The sequence below is a fragment of the Lepidochelys kempii genome, chromosome 2 (assembly GCF_965140285.1).
Source record: "Lepidochelys kempii isolate rLepKem1 chromosome 2, rLepKem1.hap1, whole genome shotgun sequence".
Lineage (NCBI taxonomy): Eukaryota > Metazoa > Chordata > Testudines > Cheloniidae > Lepidochelys > Lepidochelys kempii.
The window spans coordinates 146,196,834-146,218,316 of NC_136381.1; the positions used below are offsets into that span (position 1 = coordinate 146,196,834).

The 21,483-nt window shown below is 41.0% G+C and overlaps 1 protein-coding gene across 1 annotated transcript in view; it reads right to left on the reverse strand.

Moving 5' to 3' along the window:
- Positions 1 to 4,232: 4,232 nt before the first annotated feature.
- The window catches only part of UBE2QL1 (ubiquitin conjugating enzyme E2 QL1), a 52,142-nt gene continuing 34,891 nt past the window's right edge, over positions 4,233 to 21,483 (reverse strand). Inside the window, exon 2 of the mRNA XM_073332410.2 lies at positions 4,233 to 13,383. Within this exon, the coding sequence (XP_073188511.1) occupies positions 13,252 to 13,383 (132 nt within the window). The 3' untranslated portion in view covers positions 4,233 to 13,251. The remainder of the gene's footprint in view (positions 13,384 to 21,483) is intronic.

The following is a 21,483-nucleotide window of genomic DNA, read 5'->3' on the forward strand; positions in this document are numbered from 1 at the left end:
CAGAACTTTCACACCGTAGCCTGTCCAGTCATGAAACTGGTTTTCAAAGCTTCTCTGATGCGCACCGCGCCCTCCTGTGCTCTTCTAACCGCCCTGGTGTCTGGCTGCGCGTAACCAGCAGCCAGACGATTTGCCTCAACCTCCCACCCTGCCATAAACGTCTCCCCCTTACTCTCACAGATATTATAGAGCGCACAGCAAGCAGTAATAACAGGGGGAATATTGGTTTCTCTGAGGTCTAACCGAGTCAGTAAACTGCACCAGTGCACTTTTAAACATCCAAATGCACATTCTACCACCATTCTGCACTTGCTCAGCTTGTAGTTGAACAGCTCTTGACTACTGTCCAGGCTGCCTGTGTACGGCTTTATGAGCCATGGCATTAAGGGGCAGGCTGGGTTCCCAAGGATAACTATAGGCATTTCAATGTCCCCAATGGTTATTTTCTGGTCTGGGAAGAAAGTCCCTTCCTGCAGCTTTTGAAACAGACCAGAGTTCCTGAAGATGTGAGCGTCATGTACCTTTCCCAGCCATCCCATGTTGATGTTGGTGAAACGTCCCTTGTGATCCACCAGTGCTTGCAGCACTATTGAAAAGTACCCCTTGCGGTTTATGTACTTGCCGGCTTGGTGCTCCGGTGCCAAGATAGGGATATGGGTTCCGTCTATGACCCCACCACAGTTAGGGAATCCCATTGCAGCAAAGCCGTCTACTATGACCTGCACATTTCCCAGGGTCACTACCCTTGATAGCAGGAGATCTTTGATTGCGTTGGCTACTTGCATCACAGCAGCCCCCACAGTAGATTTGCCCACTCCAAATTGATTCCCAACTGACCGGTAGCTGTCTGGCGTTGCAAGCTTCCACAGGGCTATTGCCACTTGCTTCTCAACTGTGAGGGCTGCTCTCATCTTGGTATTCTTGCGCCTCAGGGCAGGGGAACGCAAATCACAAAGTTCCATGAAAGTGCCCTTATGCATGCGAAAGTTTCGCAACCACTGGGAATCGTCCCAGACCTGCAACACTATGCGATCCCACCAGTCTGTGCTTGTTTCCCGAACCCAGAATCGGCGTTCCACCGCATGAACCTGCCCCATTAGCACAATGATGCCTACATTGCCAGGGCTCCTGCTTTGAGAGAAGTCTGTGTCCATGTCCTCATCACTCACATTACTGCACTGACATCGCCTACTCGCCCGGTATCACTTTGCCAGGTTCCGGTGCTGCATATACTGCTGGATAATGTGCGTGGTGTTTAATGTGCTCCTAATTGCCAAAGTGATCTGAGCGGGCTCCATGATTGCCGTGGTATGGCGTCTGCACAGAAAAAAGGCGCGGAACGATTGTCTGCCGTTGCCCTGACGGAGGGAGGGGTGACTGATGACATGGCTTACAGGGTTGGCTTACAAGCAATTAAAATCAACAAAGGGGGTGGCTTTGTGAGAAACTGAATGGCCCCCTCAAGGATAGAATTCAAAACCTCAAGGATAGAACTCAAAACTGGGTTTAGCAGGCCGTTGATTTCACAGAGGGAAGGATGGAGGGAGGAGAAAATGAATACAAAACAAATCTGGTCTATTTCTTGTTTTGAGCCACTTCATCTATCTTTATACATCTTGCTGGCAGCAGACAGTGCAGTGCGACCGCTAGCCAACGTCAACACCTGGGTGCTCGGCAGAAGACGGTGCAGTATGATGACTAGCCATTATCTTCTGCTGGCTGGAGGTTAAAAGACAGTGCACTGCCAGTAGGACTGAATCGCCAAGAGATGAAACTTAAAAGGGAAATGACCTGGCTGAGTCACTCCCATGTTTGCCCAGGCGCCCGATTAAAAGAGCACCCAGGACTACGTCGATGACGGCTACTAGTCATACTGCACTGTCTGCTGCCAAAAGGCAATTAACGGCTGGTGTGTAGCAATGCAGTACCATGTCTGCCAGCACCCAGGAGACATACGGTGATGGTTAGCTGAGCGGGCTTCAAGCTTGCTGTGGTATGGCATCTGCACAGGTAACTCAAGAAAAAAGACGCAAAACGATTGTCTGCCCTTGCTTTCACGGAGCGAGGGAGGGAACGGGGACCTGACGGTATGTACCCAGAACAACCCGCAACAATGTTTTAGCCCCATCAGGGACTGGGATTTCTACCCAGAATTCAGATGGGCGGCAGAGACTGCGGGAACTGTGGGATAGCCACCCACAGTGCAACGCTCCGGAAGTCGATGGTTGCCTCGGTACTGTGGACACACTCGGCCGATTACATGCACTTAGAGCATTTGTGTGGGGACACACACAATCAACTGTATAAAACCGCTTTCTACGAAACTGACTTCTATAAATTCGACCTAATTTCGTAGTGTAGACATACTAGAGAACATGAAACAATGGGTGTTACCATACACACTGTAACGAGAGTGATGACTCAAGGTGAGCTATTACCAGCAGGAGAGCGAGGGGTGGGGGGAACCTTTTGTAGTGATTATCAAGGTGGGCCATTTCCAGCAGTTGACAAGTAGTCTGAGGAACAGTGAGGGGTGGGGTGGGGAATAAACATGGGGAAATAGTTTTACTTTGTGGAATGACCCACCCATTCCCAGTCGCTATTCAAGCCTAAGTTAATTGTATTCAGTTTGCAAATTAATTCCAATTTAGCAGTCTCTCATTGGAGTCTGTTTTTGAAGTTTTTTTGTTGAAGAATTGCAACTTTTAGGTCTGTAATCAAGTGACCAAAGAGATTGAAGTGTTCTCTGACTGGTTTTTGAATGTTATAATTCTTGACGTCTGATTTGTGGCCATTTATTCTTTTACGTAGAGACTGTCCAGTTTGACCAATGGACATAGCAGAGGGGCATTGCTGGCACATGATGGTATATATCACATTGGTAGATGTGCAGGTGAACGAGCCACTGATAGTGTGGCTGATGTGATTAGGCCCTATGATGGTGTCCCCTGAATAGATATGTGGGCACAGTTGGCAACGGGCTTTGTGACAGGTTTCAGAGTAGCAGCCGTGTCAGTCTGTATCCGCAAAAAGAACAGGAGTACTTGTGGCACCTTAGAGCCTAAGAAATTTATTTTGTGGGCTATGAAAGCTTATGCTCAAATAAATCTGTTAGTCTCTAAGGTACCACAAGTACTCCTAATAATATGTGGTGACATCTGTAAAGTGCTTGTACTTCAGCATTTAGGGAGCCAATTGCTCACTCCTGGAGAAGAACACTGCATGTGATCTCCAGGCAGTTTGTCAAGCAGTTTCCTTCCATTCTCTCTAGGAGAGGGGAAGACTTTTCAATCTCATACTGGGAGGAGAGGTACAGTCTGGAAAGCCATTGTGCCCTACCTTCTGCAGAGACATTAGAATTAAATCCTACTTTTCTCAAACCCATTGTACTCTAAGGTTTCAGAGTAACAGCCGTGTTAGTCTGTATTCGCAAAAAGAAAAGGAGTACTTGTGGCACCTTAGAGACTCAAATAAATTGGTTAGTCTCTAAGGTGCCACAAGTACTCCTTTTCATTGTACTCTAAGGAGATTTGCACTTGGATTTGTAACTGTATTTCTGTAGCTAGTGCATTGGTGTAAATCCTAATGAAGACATGCTGCACCAACAGAGTGGGGCTTGCACCAGAGATTGTCGCTTGATAATGTGCTGGGCATAGAACAGAGGATACCATACACATCAGCAGCTTCCCATTTCTACTCGTTTTCAATTCCAGCCCCACCATATACATAGGAGGGGCTTTTGCAGCCTGGGGGAAGAGGGTAAATAAACACTGATCAGTGCTTCCCACCTCCTGTATCCTCTCCCAATCCCCTCAGCTTTATCTCCCCTCCCTCAGCACAAAGGGAGGAAAACTTCCTTCCACTACTTTTTAATTTCTGTGTATGTAAAGTTTGCGGGTATAGTTCACTCCTAAACTCAGCTGTGTTTTTGATTAAGGGTGACATTATATTAATTATTTCCCAAGAATAATGTCTGTTGTATTATGGAAAAAGCAACTTTCATCTATTTTAATGATTTCATTGTAATATACAAAAATAAGTTTTAAAATAATGAAGGAAGATTCTTTCAAAGGAGATAATTTGTGTAACTACCTGCATATGAGCCAGTTCATTACACCTGAATATATTACTACAAACAATTTTGATAATTAAAGTAGTTATCCCAAAATACTGTTATAGCAGAAGTAATTTCATAATAACAATAGAAATTACATCCAAGTTAAGGAATAATATGATTTTGTTATGTTAACACATATTATCAGAATTACATGATTCCAACATCTGTGCAAAAATTGTTACTTCTTTAGGAGTTGTTCACATTCAATGTACTAATACATTATATTATGGGTTTTGTGCTGAATTCACAGTTGTAGCTATGTTGAGAACCTTTGAGGGTGAATCTGTGGTAAACAAGTCTACAAATCTTTTTAATGCAAATGACAGCTCAAGGAGAAGTCTTTTAAATCACACAGACACTTAATTAGATTTGGTTCAGTTACATTTCACTGATTTTTATGGAGAATACTCGTGACATGCCTCAAAGACTTCATTTAGTGAACCACAAATAATTTAAATCACAAAAGATCATAGAGTAAAAAAACACAGAATAGCTGATAACATAAGATAATGTATGTTAATAGACTGGCAACCACTGAGATTAGACCAGGAAGTTTTTTATAGGGTGCAGAGATAATTCTGAATTCTCACTTTGTGAAACACATCCACAATGTATATGCTCCTTCCTACATTAAAATTTACTTGTCACCTCAGCTGAAAGGAGTAGGATTCCTGAGATGGTATTTTTGTAATAACATAGACTGAAGATATCATTAAAAATAAATCAAGATACCAGCTGCTGGCAATAATGCGACTAATGTCATCACTATGCTGCTGTCATTATGGTGTTACATTTTGGAGGTTAGAAGATAAAGCAAGTAGGAAAAAGAACAAGTCGGATATCCAAACTATATTGTTTCTAATTTTTCTTTGTGAACTGTGTTATCATTGATTGGACTTAGGCTTGGTGGTATGAGAAAGCATTTATGCTTCTACATAATATGACACATGACAGTATATTATTTGAGTGCTGTAGAAGAAAATTCAGGATTTTTAAAATGAATTTAAATGACACATTACAATGGTTCTTTAGAATATTAGTGTATAACTCATATAGTCAAATTCAGAGGTGACATATGGAGATACAAGTTACACATGGATATAAGTATACATTGGTGACATGTAAAGAATACAGAAGATGCTAATAGGAGAGTGTAAGATAATTAAATATGCTATATCTTCTTTATTTTATAACTTCTTGCAAAGTCCTTCTGGCCGCTGTTCCTGCTGCAACACCTCCCTTCTGCACCCTTGGATGTATAAATTACAGCAGTCTACAGCCCTTCTCCACTACAGCTGTGTTGATATTAGTGAGTGACTTTCTTTCAATCTAGTTGTCCTTTGACCTAGTTTGAAAATCATAGAATCATAGAATCATAGAATATCAGGGTTGGAAGGGACCCCAGAAGGTCATCTAGTCCAACCCCCTGCTCAAAGCAGGACCAATTCCCAGTTAAATCATCCCAGCCAGGGCTTTGTCAAGCCTGACCTTAAAAACCTCTAAGGAAGGAGATTCTACCACATCCCTAGGTAACGCATTCCAGTGTTTCACCACCCTCTTAGTGAAAAAGTTTTTCCTAATATCCAATCTAAACCTCCCCCAACTGTGCCCACATATCTATTCAGGGGACACCATCATAGGGCCTAATCACATCAGCCACAATGGAAAATCATTCCATTTTGTAGTGCATACAAATGCTTGTCCCTAAACCGTGCTAAAATCCACAATGCAGAGACACATTTATCATCCCATCTATGCTGCAAAATGGAACCCTGGTCAGGGATCATAGAATCATAGAAGATTAGGGTTGGAGGAGACTTGAGGAGGTCATCTAAGCCAACTCCAACTAAATCATCCCAGCCAGGGCTTTGTTAAGCCGGGCCTTAAAAACCTCTACGGATGGAGATTCCACCACCTCCCTAGGTAACGCATTCCACTGCTTCACCACCCTCCTAGTGAAAGAGTTTTTCCTCATGTCCAACCTAGACCTCCCCCACTGCAACTTGAGACCATTGCTTTTTGTTCTGTCATGCCACCACTGGGAACAGCCTAGCTCCAACCTCTTTGGAACCCCGCACTGTTCTAAACACAACAGTTGGCTTCAGTGGGACTACCTAGGGAAGTAAGCATTATGTGTGATAGTATTTGTAGTAAAATTGGACTACAAGAAAGATAAGCCAGGAGATCATCTCTGAGGAGCTGAAATTTTGGATCTGGGTGCTCCCTGAATAGACTCATTCATTCTAGAATGGTGCCTGAGGCAAATTCTGAGAATCCTTTAATCCGTGAGGCTTCTTAGTATCTGAGATCTATTTCTAGATGCCCAGAGAACAAGAACAAGATGGCTTCTGGAGATGTGTCTCCACAGGAAGTAACATACTATTACTTCTGTGGTTTCTCCAGTTGTGTACGATTTCATTGAGAGTCCTCTCCACTAACCTTATGGTCTCTTTACCCAATGTCCATATGCAGTTTTGTGGCCTTCTCAATCCTGGAGTCTGTCTGCTTAGAGCTAAACCCCATCTTCAAACTTCCATCTTCCTTAGGAGATATGGTTTCTGAAAGCCCATCTGGTTTTGGAAGGATAGATGGAAAATGATATTCCTGAACAGGCTGCTTCATCTTCCTCCTTACCAGATGGTGCTACAGGAAGCTCAATTATCTGGTGATTTACAAGGATGCTTGGCAGAATTCAATTTTTATTTTTTTTATTATTTTGATGAATAATATCAATGTTTATTTTTTGGCTTTTTTAGTTTTCTCTACTTACATTTTCACACTTGTGGAGAAATTATAGGAGGGTCAGACAATGGAGGGTCAGACAATAAATATTTAATGACAGTAGACACTGAAATTTTTAAAAAATTAAAGCTTTATAACCATTAAACCACAAACTGTCAACTTCATATGTCAAAATATACAAAGTAAATAGCCGAAAATCAAACTCTAAGAAGTTCTCAAGCAGCATTTCTTACTTTCACTATCTGTACATTTCAATTATTGTCAATAGAAATATTTTTGTTGGTTTGTATGTGTAGGGTGAAGGAGACATTTACAGATAAAAATCTAATCCTTCCAAGCCTATTTAGAGAGGTTCCTGGAGCTCTTACGTTGGAATATGGAGGAACCTGGTGCTGAACTCTCCATTGTGCAGGAGAAATCCCTTTAATAGCCTGAAACTTAGACAGAAAGGGGAAATGGCCAGTCCGCTTAGTGAGGTCTCCTGGGCCACTTCAAGATCTGTGACAGATACATGCCTCCAGGCACAAAAAAAAAGGGGGTGGGGCTGATAGGCTGCATTACATTCAATGGCATGGCTTCAACTTTTTGAATACCCATCTTATACCAAAATCTTTGGTTGTCACAACTGTCACAAAAAGGACAAAGCAAAGGAGTGTCTCTTGTTTCATTTCCCAGGACACAAAGAAAACTGACATTTTATGACTATGAGTTTTTATTGGAGCCCCTTCTGTGTAATATATTAGCATGTAGACAACCCCCCATGATAGTTTCCCATGCCAGGGTCTGGCACAGACACTTTTTCTGAACCTCCTTTTTGTCTATTTTCTCACTCTTTTGTCATTTTCTCTCTTTTTTCCATCTTGTTCATTTTTCTTCCCTATAAACCATTTTTTCTGCATTTGCTGTCCATTTTTATTCTGGTTTCCACTTCATACTACCTCTCTCTCAGTTCTCCCGTTCCTCCTCCATCTCTGTTTGCCTACCCCTTCTCCCAGTTTTCTCCTCTTTTATTCTCCTTTTGGCCTTGTCTAGAGTAGGAAAATTAGTACCTGTTCTTCAGCAACAGCATACATGCAGTATTGCTATAAATAGCATAACTGTTATTGTAGGCAGAGCTCAGATGTTTTTCTATCAAGATATACCTGTGACACTAAGAGCACCCTAGTGTGATATGGTAAAGGGCTCCCTGGTACGTAACAGCAAATCTCAGCTGGCCTGATCAGCTTGATATACCTCACACACCATTGTTATGATATTTATTTAAAAGGTGTCTTGTAATGTATCATTTGAAAACTAATATACTGCTCATTAATATCACTGTGAAATTTATGTAAATACTGTATGTAAAATTATTGATATTCTCTGATATAATGGTTTGGAAACAGACAAAGGAAACAAAATAGGTTTTTTTCCAGACAAAGGGTAAGGTAAATACCTCTTTGGTTCAGTTGCAAACCAAGCCAGGTGTGATCATAGACAAGGATAATGGGCTATTCACTTGCATCAGAGATTGCAGGAAGATCATTTGCATTGTAAAATCCAGGAGACTGCAAAATTAACATGGTGCTGTCTCTTGGTGGACACAGACAGCTGAGCAAAGCTGAAACCCCAGGAGGGCTTCTTGACTTTGAAATTAAAGCTAAATTTTGGGGATATAAGGAACTGCTGAAAGACAGCGGGGGCATCCATCCCTTGAGGGAACAAAGAAACCAGCATTATTCTGTGAGGGTTGGATCCTGGCTGGAACAGCCAGCCTGCTGGAGAATGCTGAAAACTTTGTGTGAGTAAGATACTAGGTTAGGCAAAACTGCATCTTGCTAGAATTAAGTTTTAGACAGTAGAAAATGTGTTATTTCTGTTTAGTTTATTTTTGTTTGTAACCCTTTCATATCTCTTACACTGGAGCTTGAAATCACTTACATCTATGTTCTTTGCTAATAAACTTATTCTTGTCTTATTACAAACTGTCTCAGTGCTGTGTATTAAGATGGATTGTACCACCCCAGCTGAGCTAACAAGCTGCTGTGTGTACTGGCTCTTTGGAGGCAGTGAACTTGGTGTTACCTCTGTGAATGTCCACTACACTATGGCTTATGTCAGCATAACTTATGTCACTCAGGAGTGTGAATAACACCCGCCCCTCGAGCGACATAAGTTACACTGACATAAGCGCTGGTGTGAACTGCACTATGTTGGCGGGACAGCTTCTCCCCCCAAAATAGCAACTGCTGCTCTTGGAGGTGATTTTATTATACTGATGGGAGAGCTCCCATTCGCATACAGCATCTTCACCACTGTATGTGTAGACATGCCCTAAGAGGGACTGGACACTGCAGTGGAGATGGTTTTGGGAGATTTGGGACAATGAGAATTGTTGGGGTCAACCAAAATGGAGTAACTGGATGGGTGGAATAGCTTTTAACCTTTGTGCTGTGAGCAGGCTCCTGGTGTCAGGGCTCTGAGCCAAAGCTGCACAGACTAAAGAACACAAAGTTACAGGGCAGGCAGTGACAGAACCCTTTACTGGTCTGGGTGAACCCCTAAGGCATCACAACACCATTCCTACTGTAGAAATCCCCTCTTTCTGTATATCTTATTTACCTTTCTAATTCCCTACTCCTCTCCCTTTCCCTTCAGTCTTAAGTGCTGTCCCTAAAGTTCCTCATTATTCCCCTTGCTGTGTCCTCTCTCTTTATACTGTTCCTCTATCAGGGATGTTCCTCTCTCTACACTTTGGGAGCCAGTTCACCCTGCCCTGTTTGGAGACTGCACCTCTCCTTTTCCCCCATCCCACAGTCTCCGCTTCTGTCACCCATGGCTTCCCCACGGCTGCCACCATGCAGCACTCTTCTCTCCAATCCTTTCAAGGGCTTGGCATTGTATGAAGCACTCCAAACGCCCGGTCCACTGCTTCCGCTGCTCTACAGCTCTGACTGATATGGAGATAGCTGCCTTCTAGTTATGGGGGTATGATTTTTAGCAGCAATGCCCCTTGTTTTGCCAACTATTTAAAATAACATTTGAAAGTATGTATATATATATATATATATATATATATATTTTAAAAATACATAAATAGGTGTGAGGAACCTATCATCTACACTGTTTTATTTCACAGAACCCTTTAATTAAACATGAAATACATGATTCTCAGGAAGAATGGTCACCATTTATCCAGAAGGGGTCTCTGGGTCAAGTGGCCTTAGCGGTAAAGAACCTGGACAAAGGAGACCAATAGACTAAGACTAACCTGGCCTCCTGTCTAGGATACTGGGGGTGAAGACTTGGCTACCTGGCTACTTGACCTTTAGCTAAAGATCCCTCAGGAGACACTGTTCTCTACATTAGCACCTTATTGAGCTTAATGAAAATACAAAGGCTCTTTGCAGCATTTCCAAAACAAAACATTTTGACATTTACTTTCTTCTTTGACCATAACTATTTGCCAGAATGTCCCAAATAGTTTGTCACATTAAATTGGTATTATCATGCCTGTGGGTATCTCAAAACCATGGGTTCCACTTAAAGGCAATAACAGCAACAGTGTTAGGATTTTTTTTTCTTTTTGGAGGTGTAGGGATAGCTCAGTGGTTTGAGCACTGGCCTTCTAAACCCAGGGTTGTGAGTTCAATCTGTGAGGGGGCCATTTAGGGATCTGGGGCAAAAATAAGGGACGGTATTTAGTCTGGTCCTACTTTGAGCAGGGGGTTGGACTAGATGATCTCAGGTCCCTTACAACCCTGATATTCTATGTTTAAAATAATGAGTTGATAGGAAAAAAAGGACAGAGAATAAATCACAGAGATAGTAACATTCCCCAGTGGATTTACCTCAGCATTATAGATTGCTTTTAACAGAATTCTGATGTGATGTGTGTAGTAAGTGCTTTAAGAAATAACCCATTAGCAGGAAAATCTCTCTCACTCCTTTTAGTGCTCAATGTTTCTAGCACTTAGTAACCACGGTGGAGGTTGCAAGTTATTTGATGCCTAACAAAATATATTAGCTTCTTTTTCTGCAACAGAAACAAACAAAGCAAAAAAAAAAAAAGATCAAGTTTATAAAAATAAATACATCAAACAAATAGATGACTATAAATTTTGTTGAGCTGTACATTCTGCACTTGAATGCTGTGTGTGACTCATCACTGAATGGAGATGATAAATAGGTCCTAGGGAGAAATTCTCATTTATGTATTTGTATCATGGTAGCACCCTAAATCACAAATCAGGATAAGATAAAATTTTTCCAGGCTGTATTCAAAATAGAGTAAAAGACAGTCCTGTCCATAATTAGTGTTTAATTAAGGCAAGACATACCAAATGGCTGTAACAAACGAAGGAGGAAGGGTGAGGGAAACCATAATAAAAACATGTGTTTTCATAGGCCAGCTAAGTAAACAACTAAATGGTTTTGAGACTGTCATTTTGCCAAAATATATATAGATAAACAAACAAACAAAACAATCAGAAGTCCCTACATCCATTTACTTAGGCACTATCATCTGTCAGTTTCCCGTAGGTTGTTGGAAGAAGTGGGTCTTGCAGAAGAGGGATTTGGAGAAGAGGGTAATGGCTTTATGGAATAATTTGGGGAGGATGTTTTGCATAGAAGATGTGGGGCAGAAGAAAGCACAAAGATGCTTATGAAAGAACTGGACAAGGGGGCAATGGAGGCTGGCAGCATTGGTGCAGGGGTGGAGGGGGTGAAGGGAACATTCTTTTGCAAAATGAGTCAGATACTTTTAAGGTTGATTAATGCATTTTTGCTTCTCCAATTAAGAAATGAGAGGCAAACCTGTGCTGTACTGGCCCTACAACACTCTGATTTATAGTTAATTCATTTGTGCTTTTCTGTTCTGTGCAGCTTTAAATCAAGCCAAAACCCCACAAAGCACCATAAATAGTTAGAAATGAAGACTTCCGTGCCGTTAAAATGTAACCAGAGACTGTTCAGCCATTTTGATTAAAAGCAGTGGCCTACTCTTGTGTTAGGCATGTAATGGAGAGTTCTCTAAAAACACATTATATTTTTTTTCTGGACGGCATTTTACAATCAATAATGTCCTGCTTTCTATTAAAAATGCTGCCAGAGCAGGCATTATGTATCAGTAAGATTTCTAGTGTTTCACAGTAATACATCTAATAATTTGAAAAGAAAATTAGCCTAAAATGATTGAAATCTTGAGGCAATGAAACGGTACTGGTGATTTTATTCAGAATGTGTCCAATATGATTTTCCATTTGGATTCCACATTTTTAAGCTGTTTCAATATATTATTATAAACATTATCTCCAGATTTTATGGAGTCTTAGAAAGTTTTTAAATTATTGAACAAAAGAGAAAAATTAAATCTTAATGATTAAATAACAGGACATTTATATACATCAGTGGGTTTTCTCAGATACGGGGCTCAAAGTACATACAATGTCTATTGAGGAAAAATAAAAAATTCAACCATGCAAATCATCTTTACAAACCAATTGTTCCACTTTCTTTGAAAAATCTGACTTTTACTTTGTTACTGGCACATCATTTTAAAATGACTCATAAATTTTAAAGGTTCATTTATGTTTTTTGGTTTTAGTATTGCCGTTGAAAAGCTGACAGGCAAACATGCTGTTGTAGGAGTACTGCATTGTACTGGGAAGATAAAAACTATTCTACCATCAACGACTTTGAGCCCTATAGTGGGTGCATCTGGTATCTGACATATCACCTGATCTAATCACACTGGTTTATCTCTGAACAACAGCATACCACAATACCAGCATAGATAGAACAATTTGACCAATTGCGTGATTTCATTTAACAGTTTTTCAACACCAGAATCTTTCATTGTTATAATTCTGCTTTTATGAATTAAAGGTCATATATAGAGCACACATGAGGTCTAAATTTAGTCACAGCAGACCACAGCTCCACATAAAGACACATCTTCAAGTTATGTTGACCTGCTAGGAAACAAAGATAAACAGCACAGCAAACATGTACCTGCAATGCACTGCTTCCCTATTAAATATTAACTGCTTCATTTCTACGTTTAAATGAACTGAGCAGTAATGGATGGAATTTCCAGTACTGATGTCTGGTGCTGCTGTCATGGAAAGAAGATGAAGACAATATGGCCTGCATGGAGCAAATGACACAATCATAACATCCGCTCTAGAGTGACTTAAAGATGACCATTCGCCAGTCCTAAAACATAATCCTAAACAGCATTTGTTTTCTCTCCCTCTGTAAATAGATCAAATTATTTAAATGTCTCCTTGACATTCATGGTATCTAACAGAAGCTGAAGTAGAAAAGGATGGGTGGTGTACAGCACTGAGGAGATAGCATAGTACTTGGTTTTGTTGTTTTGTTTAGCATTGATGTGCAGGGTGCAAATATCAGCCATCAGAAACGGGAGGAGTGACCCACCCATATTTTTCATGGGTCTTCACTAAACTCTTAAATGTTGCTTCAGCTTCCTTACGACTGAAGGACTTTTTTGATTTGCCAGCTTTTCTGCAGATACGGCCCTGCACCAAAGAAAGAGAAAACATTCATTAAAGAGGTGAACACACAGGTCAATTCCAATTTAAGCATTGAACAAGTAAAAACAATAAGAATTCACAAATGTTATGTCATAAAACACTCAGTTGGTATTAGTATTAGACCCTTATGTCCTCTGTCTGATCACAAATGCTTGAGTAGGTCTGACTGTCCACCCAGCAGAGAACAACGATACTCAACATTGTTAGAAGACAGGCAGACACACAAAAGCAGCCCCTTATTATAAAATAGCTAACTGCTGAATAATGGGAGCAGGGAGAAAGGTAGATGGCTTTCAGGAAATCTCCTACCGCTATATAGATGTAAAAGCACATTTGCGAATTGAGAGGGCTCAAGTTCTGCAGCTTTCCCCACCAACACTGTTACTAATCTTCTCCTTTGCCCTTCCCAATTCCCTCCCACCAACTTAGTCTGGTGCTTCCCTAAGGCATATCAGCCCCAGGGGTTGGAAAATGCTTTCTTAATGACCCAAGATTGTGTAAAAGCTCAAATAATGCCATACATGATTATTGTCATTAATATTTACAGTTGATCAAATTACGATTTACGGACAAATCAATGAGTATTAATGAATTATATTCTTATTGAGGTTACTAATGCCCTTCTTTTCCTCTGCAAACAGGAAAATGTTATCTTTCATGGTTGATTAAATGCTGTTTCCAATGTAAAAAAGTAGCTTACAATATGAATGTGCTTTTAAGTGTATCCTGTATTATACCCAAATGCTGCAAAGCACACGATTCCTAGTTATCTGTTAATTTTTCTGTAATCAGACCGTCTCCATATAAATTCATTTTTAATATAAATGTGCAATTTACCAATAAACAGCCCAATCCTGCACTTCTCTGGAATACTGTGATTTACTACCATGTGTGGTAAGGAACTTATGCAGGATAGTAAGTGCCAGTCCTAATAAAAAACATGAATATCATGCAATCCATGCCTTCTGTGCATTATGAAAAAGGTCATGTGTTGTCCATTAATAATGCTCTGAATGATCCAGTCCTCCATGAATAATTTATGACTAAAATACTCAAAGATATTCTCCAGAGGAAACTGCCAACATGGTAAATTGTCCCAGTGATAGCATAGTAACATCACTAAACAACAGGACACTTTTCCTGCTGATTCAGCATAGTTTCCCTCTGATAATCTGAACTGAAAAAAATAAATGGACCAACACCCAGCCCTATTCTTTCTTAAATATAAGAACAGACTTAGTGTAATATTCCAAATTGGATTTAAAAGACCAATCTGCCCATTTCTATTTTTGTGACTTATACATATCATTAATTTTATGATAAATGAAAATCTAGAAATTCAAACTCCTTGCATCTTCGTTAAGGCAGAATTAAATATGGGTATCAAATGTCTGACAGGACACTATTTCAAAAGCATGTTTGACATGACACCCAAGTAATAGGCTGTTAACAGCTTATCCCATATAATAATTGTAGAATAATTTTGCACCTTTGCTGAGAGTATGAATTAAATTATTTGTGAAATCAGCAGGCTAAACAGACACTAGACAATAATATAACTGCAAATGTATTCCACTATACAATAATATTGATCTTAAAAATGCTAATTTGTATTGCATATATCAGGGGAGGGCAAACTACAGCCCGTGGGCCGGATCCAGCCCATCAGGGCTTTCAATCCGGCCCGTGGGATTGCCAGCCCCGTGGCACAGCAGGGCTAAGACAGGCTCCCTGCCTGCCCTGACCCCGCACCACTCCCGGAAGCAGCTGGCACCACGTCCCTGCAGCCCCTGGGGGGGGGGGGGGCAGAGGGCTCTGTGCGCTGCCTCACCTGCAGGCACCCCGCAGCCACTACTGGCCGGGAACGGGGAACCATGGTCAATAGGAGCTTCGGGGGTGGTACCCACAGGCGAGGGCAGCACATCGCAGAGTCACTGCCAGACATGTTGGCAACTTCCAGGAGCGGCACGGGGCAAGGGCAGGCAGGGACCCTGCCTTAGCCCCGCTGCGTGACACTGCCACCCCAGAGCCACTCGAGGTAAGTGGCCCCAGACTGGAGCCTGCACCCCAAACCTCTCCTGCACCCTGCACCCCAACCCCTGCCCTGAGCCCCTTTACTCCCTGCCTTGAGCCCCCTGCCCTGAGCCCCCTTCTTCACCTCAACCCCCTCCTGCACCCCAACCTCCTATCCCAGCCCTACATTCATGGCCCTGCACAGATGTGGTCCTCTGGACAAAAAGTTTGCCCACCCCGGGCATATTTCCAATAAGTAAAGATTTATTTAGATTATTAAACTACCACTTTATCATAATTGTTTGACAATCTGATTTGAAAGCCTTTGTTAGATAGAACAAAAATGATCTGATAAGTGGTTGCTCTTGTGCAACAGTGTTACACTGAGCAGTAACCAAGGAATATATCCTATTCTTCTACACTTTGCTGAAAATCGGGATAGGTCACAATTTTTGATTCCCATATTTTGGTCCTGATTTGTTAACCCTCAGTTGATAGACAGAAAAATGGAAATTGGTTTCAGGGAATTAGTGTTCTTTTATTGGTAAGTCTGCATTTCTTGTTGACTTTTAACAATAGCTAAGTAATTTGAACTGAAAATTGCCATCTCTAATTACATGCAACTGATTATACTGAATAAGCAATTGAGTTTGGAGTTAAAATCAAGAGTATAAAAATCAAAATGGAACAAACAACCCCTTCCCTCCCAAGACCTACACCCCAGCAACTGTTAAAGGTTTGAGCATTGGCCTGCTAAACCCAGGGTTATGAGTTCATTCCTTGAGGGGGCCATTTAGGGATCTGGGGGCAAAAATTGGGGATTGGTCCTGCTTTGAACAGGGGGTTGGACTCCTGATCTCCTGAGGTCCCTTCCACCCCTGATATTCTATGATAAAGGTGTTTTAATAGTCACAGACCAGATGTTCTCAAATTGTGATTGGTTGACAACTGGTGGTCCACAGAGCACTTGCTAGTGGATTCCAAAAAACTGACTGATCACATTCTCCTTTTCCTTATTTCTAGCTGCTAACTGCACTAAAAGGCAACTAAAAATGCATTAAACACTGTTCCTACTATTCATTTTCTATTTAAACAATTTTTGTAGTTTCCACAGGGATAGCATGATGTTTCACTTAATTCAATTTTATCACAATGTCCAAAATATTAAAATTAACTGACAGAAAACAAACAAACTAGTCAGGACTGTAAACTGAAAGGAATGAGGATAAAATAGAGAGTTATTTGAAAAGGGTCAGGTCAGGTTTTCTTTTTCTAGAAAGATATCACAATACAGTACAGAAATGTTTCCTATTGCTAATTACTATTAGACGTTAGTAAACTAGTTAATATTAAAATGACATTAAATTCATGTAATAAAACCTCTACCAATGTGGAATTTTTCCCAGTACAGTATATTTTCCAGTGTTCCCTTCAAAATGTCTCAAATGATAGGGCTTTTGTTACAATTGCTATGGTATAACTGAGAATTTTAAAGTTTACCTTTGAAAATTGCACTAACACATACATTTGTGTAAATACATTTTCCCAGAAAATATTCATTTTCAGTTTGAGAGAAGTAATATATAAATGCATTTAGTGATATTCAGCATCTTTTCAAATGTTCATGGGTGCAAAATCTACTGTCCCCTTCTTTCCAGAAACACTAATCAGATTGATTTAATGGAAACACAACACATTCTGAATGGTTAATTCAGCTGAGGTAACATTCTGGGTTTGTTTGTTTTTATATTAAATATTTTCTCCTTTTTATCCTAAACCAAACAAGCATAGGGAATGTATTTGTACTTAGAGACACATGAGAAAAAGGAAAAATATGAAGTCTATCAGAAAATGAGTCCAACAGCTTCCACTTAAACTCCCACAGGAACTGATCTAGTTAGATATCAGCATGTTTTAAAAGTCTCATCAACTGAAAGTTTTTGGAACCTGACACATTTTGTCCACTCTTTAATTTTCACAGATGCAGCTATTACCATTCTAGAGGTGCCCAGAAATAGAATTTTTGGGGAAAACATATGCCATCTTTTCTCTACAGCAAACAAGCTACACAATATGCAATACAACTAAAATATCAAAGATATAAATTCTGAAATCCCCTCTGATACTAAATGGGGGCTCTGTGACTGTGGGGCCTGTTTTCGTTCCTTTATCCGCTCATGCATCCAGGCAGAGTTCCTCTGGGTGGCATCTGCTGGCTCCTTGGATATCCTTTGAGGAGCAGCGGGTGCTGTCTGGGGTTCTCTGCTCAGTGTCACCTTCAGGTTCCCTAGTTTTGGCCCTTTGACCCTCACACCTGTTCCTGTTATTTTCCTTTGTTGTCCCCTGAATTTAGTTGAGTTCTGGGCTCAGGAGCTCCTCCCCAGACTGGAGGGAAAGGGACTTTTAGCTGTGGGCTGGCTTATGATCCCAGCACCCAATAAGATCATTCTCATGCTGCCCTCTGGCTCTGCTGTATCACTATATATATATAACTATTATTATGGTTGCCCCAAATTTCCCACTTGCTTATAACTTGGTAAAACTTTAAGCATTCTGATTGAAATTTTCCATTTTCTATGTCAGCTATCTGCCTCTGGCTCCATCTTCCCCCCCCCCCAGCTAACTGGTACAGCTGTTTCCAAGAACGCGGCTAGGGAAAAATGTTTTCTTCCCCCATGTTAAAAAATTCTTGAGATCTTTTCTTTGAAATGCTCTAGCATTTCCATGCACTGGAGCAGGAACATGACATTTGTTTGGTGGGGGGCATGGCCTTAGCATCAGGGAGTTCCTTTTGCTATATCTGTGAAAATCCACCCACATTTGCCAAGTTATAAGCCTTTGAAAATGGCAATTCATACAAAGGGTGCTGGAACATTTTTATAGTGAGGGTGCTGAAAACCATTGAACAAAATTGTAAACCCTGTATATGATGGAAACCACTTCAAGCCAGGGGGGGCTGGCAGTGCCTATGATTCAAACGTTTATAATGGGAAGTATCAGGCAACTTCTTAATGTGTGATACTATCAGCCCCACCTATAATATATTTTAAAGCTGCTATTTGAAAATGTAGCAATCCTAACCTTTGCAGGTGCCTTTTGGCAATTGAACATCATAAATGGCCAGCACTAGCTGTATCTTGATTGCACATCCTATGCTTTATCTAAACTAGGGTCATCTTTTTTCTTGCCACTTCCCAGTTCAGGATTGGTAAAACTAAACTAAACAAGGGTGCCATCCCGTAAACTCTAAAGCACATGAATAGTTATTGCTCCCAGGAGCAAGGACTAAGTGCATGACTAAAGATTTGAAGTATCAGGCCCTAATTCATAAAAGACCAATTCTGAGTTGAATTTGATCAAAATGTTCTATAAAACTTAAAAGCAACAGAAAACAAGGAAGCTTTTCATAAAGGCAGTTAAAACAAATGTACCTCCCAAAAGTGCCATCAGCTGTTTCCATATACTACTAAAATATGAATGAATCATTTTTAAGGATTGGTGAGACCCTTTTCATAATGAGCTAATTGAGGTTAAAATAAAGAAATATAGAGGACAACAACACTTCCATTTTTTATCATCATTTATTTATGTAAGCAGAACTTTGAATTGCTTCTTTTTTAAAAAAAGACTTAATTTAGTATATTTAAACACAAGTCAAATTATATTAGCCTTACTGAGATAAACAACCCAATTGACTTCTCTGTGGCTACCTGAAAAAGGCAAGCAGAAATTGGCCATCCACCACTCAAAAATCAGATGTAGGTCCTGCTCCCACTGAAGCCAAAAGCAAAACACCCACTGACTTCAGGGAGCAGGACCAAGCCTTTAAAAAAGATATTCAAAAGCTACACAAAAATATTAAAATACTAGCAGAATTTCACACAAACCATTACCAAGTTAGCCCACATTACCAGCTTTATGGAATAATTTTTCACTTTGTCAAGGTTCCTCCCCCACTCTGAACTCTAGGGTACAGATGTGGGGACCTGCATGAAAAACCTCCTAAGCTTATCTTTACCAGCTTAGGTCAAAACTTCCCCAAGGTACAAAATATTCCACCCGTTGTCCTTGGACTGGCCGCTAGCACCACCAAACTAATACTGGTTACTGGGGAAGAGCTGTTTGGATGCGTCTTTCCCCCCAAAATACTTCCCAAAACCCTGCACCCCACTTCCTGGACAAGGTTTGGTAAAAAGCCTCACCAATTTGCCTAGGTGACTACAGACCCAGACCCTTGGATCTTAAGAACAATGAACAATCCTCCCAACACTTGCACCCCCCCTTTCCTGGGAAATGTTGGATAAAAAGCCTCACCAATTTGCATAGGTGACCACAGACCCAAACCCTTGGATCTGAGAACAATGAAAAAGCATTCAGTTTTTTACAAGAAGACTTTTAATAAAAAATAGAAGTAAATAGAAATAAAGAAATCCCCCCTGTAAAATCAGGATGGTAGATATCTTACAGAGTAATTAGATTCAAAAACATAGAGAACCCCTCTAGGCAAAACCTTAAGTTACAAAAAAGATACACAGACAGAAATAGTTATTCTATTCAGCACAATTCTTTTCTCAGCCATTTAAAGAAATCATAATCTAACACATACCTAGCTAGATTACTTACTAAAAGTTCTAAGACTCCATTCCTGGTCTATCCCCTGCAGAAACCAGCATATAGACCGACACAGACCCTTTGTTTCTCTCCCTCCTCCCAGCTTTTGAAAGTATCTTGTCTCCTCATTGGTCATTTTGGTCAGGTGCCAGCGAGGTTACCTTTAGCTTCTTAACCCTTTACAGGTGAGAGGAGCTTTCCCCTGGCCAGGAGGGATTTCAAAGGGGTTTACCCTTCCCTTTATATTTATGACACACTTATATATTTTGCTATTGGTACTTTGAGAAAATTATTACTGACTTGTAGTTTGGCTATGAAAGACTGTCATGTCAAACAGAAAACTTCAGCAAATGATTTGTGTTTTATATTGAAGCCTCTCATTTTTTTCTCATGTTTTAAAAATATCTAATTTGTTCACAGGATCTGTGCTTAAGTAAGGGGTGTAGGGGCAAAGGCTTTGGTTTTGTGGAACATTGAGGCTCCTACTATGGAGAGAGGTGGCTGTATGGTTCTTGCATCCTCTAGATCAGTAGTAGGGTTACCAATCTCGAGTGATACAGGGGATCCCTGGTATACATTGGGGTTGCATTCTTGAAAAGGGCAACAGATACCAAAATGATGGATATCGGGGAATTTTTCCCCATAGGAAATAATGGCCCAGTTCTCGCCCACTCTTCTGAGCATGCCTTGTCCCCGCTCCTCCCTCTCCATCCCAATGCCTCCTGCATGCTGCTGAACAACTGTTTTGCAGAATGCAGGAGACGCTGGGAGGGAGAGGGAGGAGTTGATCGGCGGCCTGTGGGGCCGCTGGTGGATGGGAGGCACTGGGGGGGTTGGTGGGGCTGTTGGTGCTGGCTGCCGGTGGGTGCTAAGCACCCATGGAAAAGCAACGCAAAAGATGAAGCAGCAAGTTGCAAGCGACAGATATACGGATCAAGACCAATGTGAATTGGAACACGTTCTCCTATTGATGAGCAATGGATATTGATGCAAAGGGGGAAACATATACCGGGGATCTCCTGTAGATTATCTGGAATAGCAGGAGTGCATAATCACGAAGGGTGAGGGTAATAATGGGGCAATCATGGTACAAACACCCAAATATGTAAACCAACCTCAAGGTGTCATGCACATGACAAATCCAAGGACTTGTTGCCAAGAAGGCCAATGGCATTTTGGGATGTATAAGTAGGGGCATAGCGAGCAGCTCGAGGGATGTGATCGTTCCCCTCTATTCGACATTGGTGAGGCCTCATCTGGAGTACTGTGTCCAGTTTTGGGCCCCACACTTCAAGAAGGATGTGGATAAATTGGAGAGAGTCCAGCGAAGGGCAACAAAAATGATTAGGGGTCTGGAACACATGAGTTATGAGGAGAGGCTGAGGGAGCTGGGATTGTTTAGCCTGCAGAAGAGAAGAATGAGGGGGGATTTGATAGCTGCTTTCAACTACCTGAAAGGGG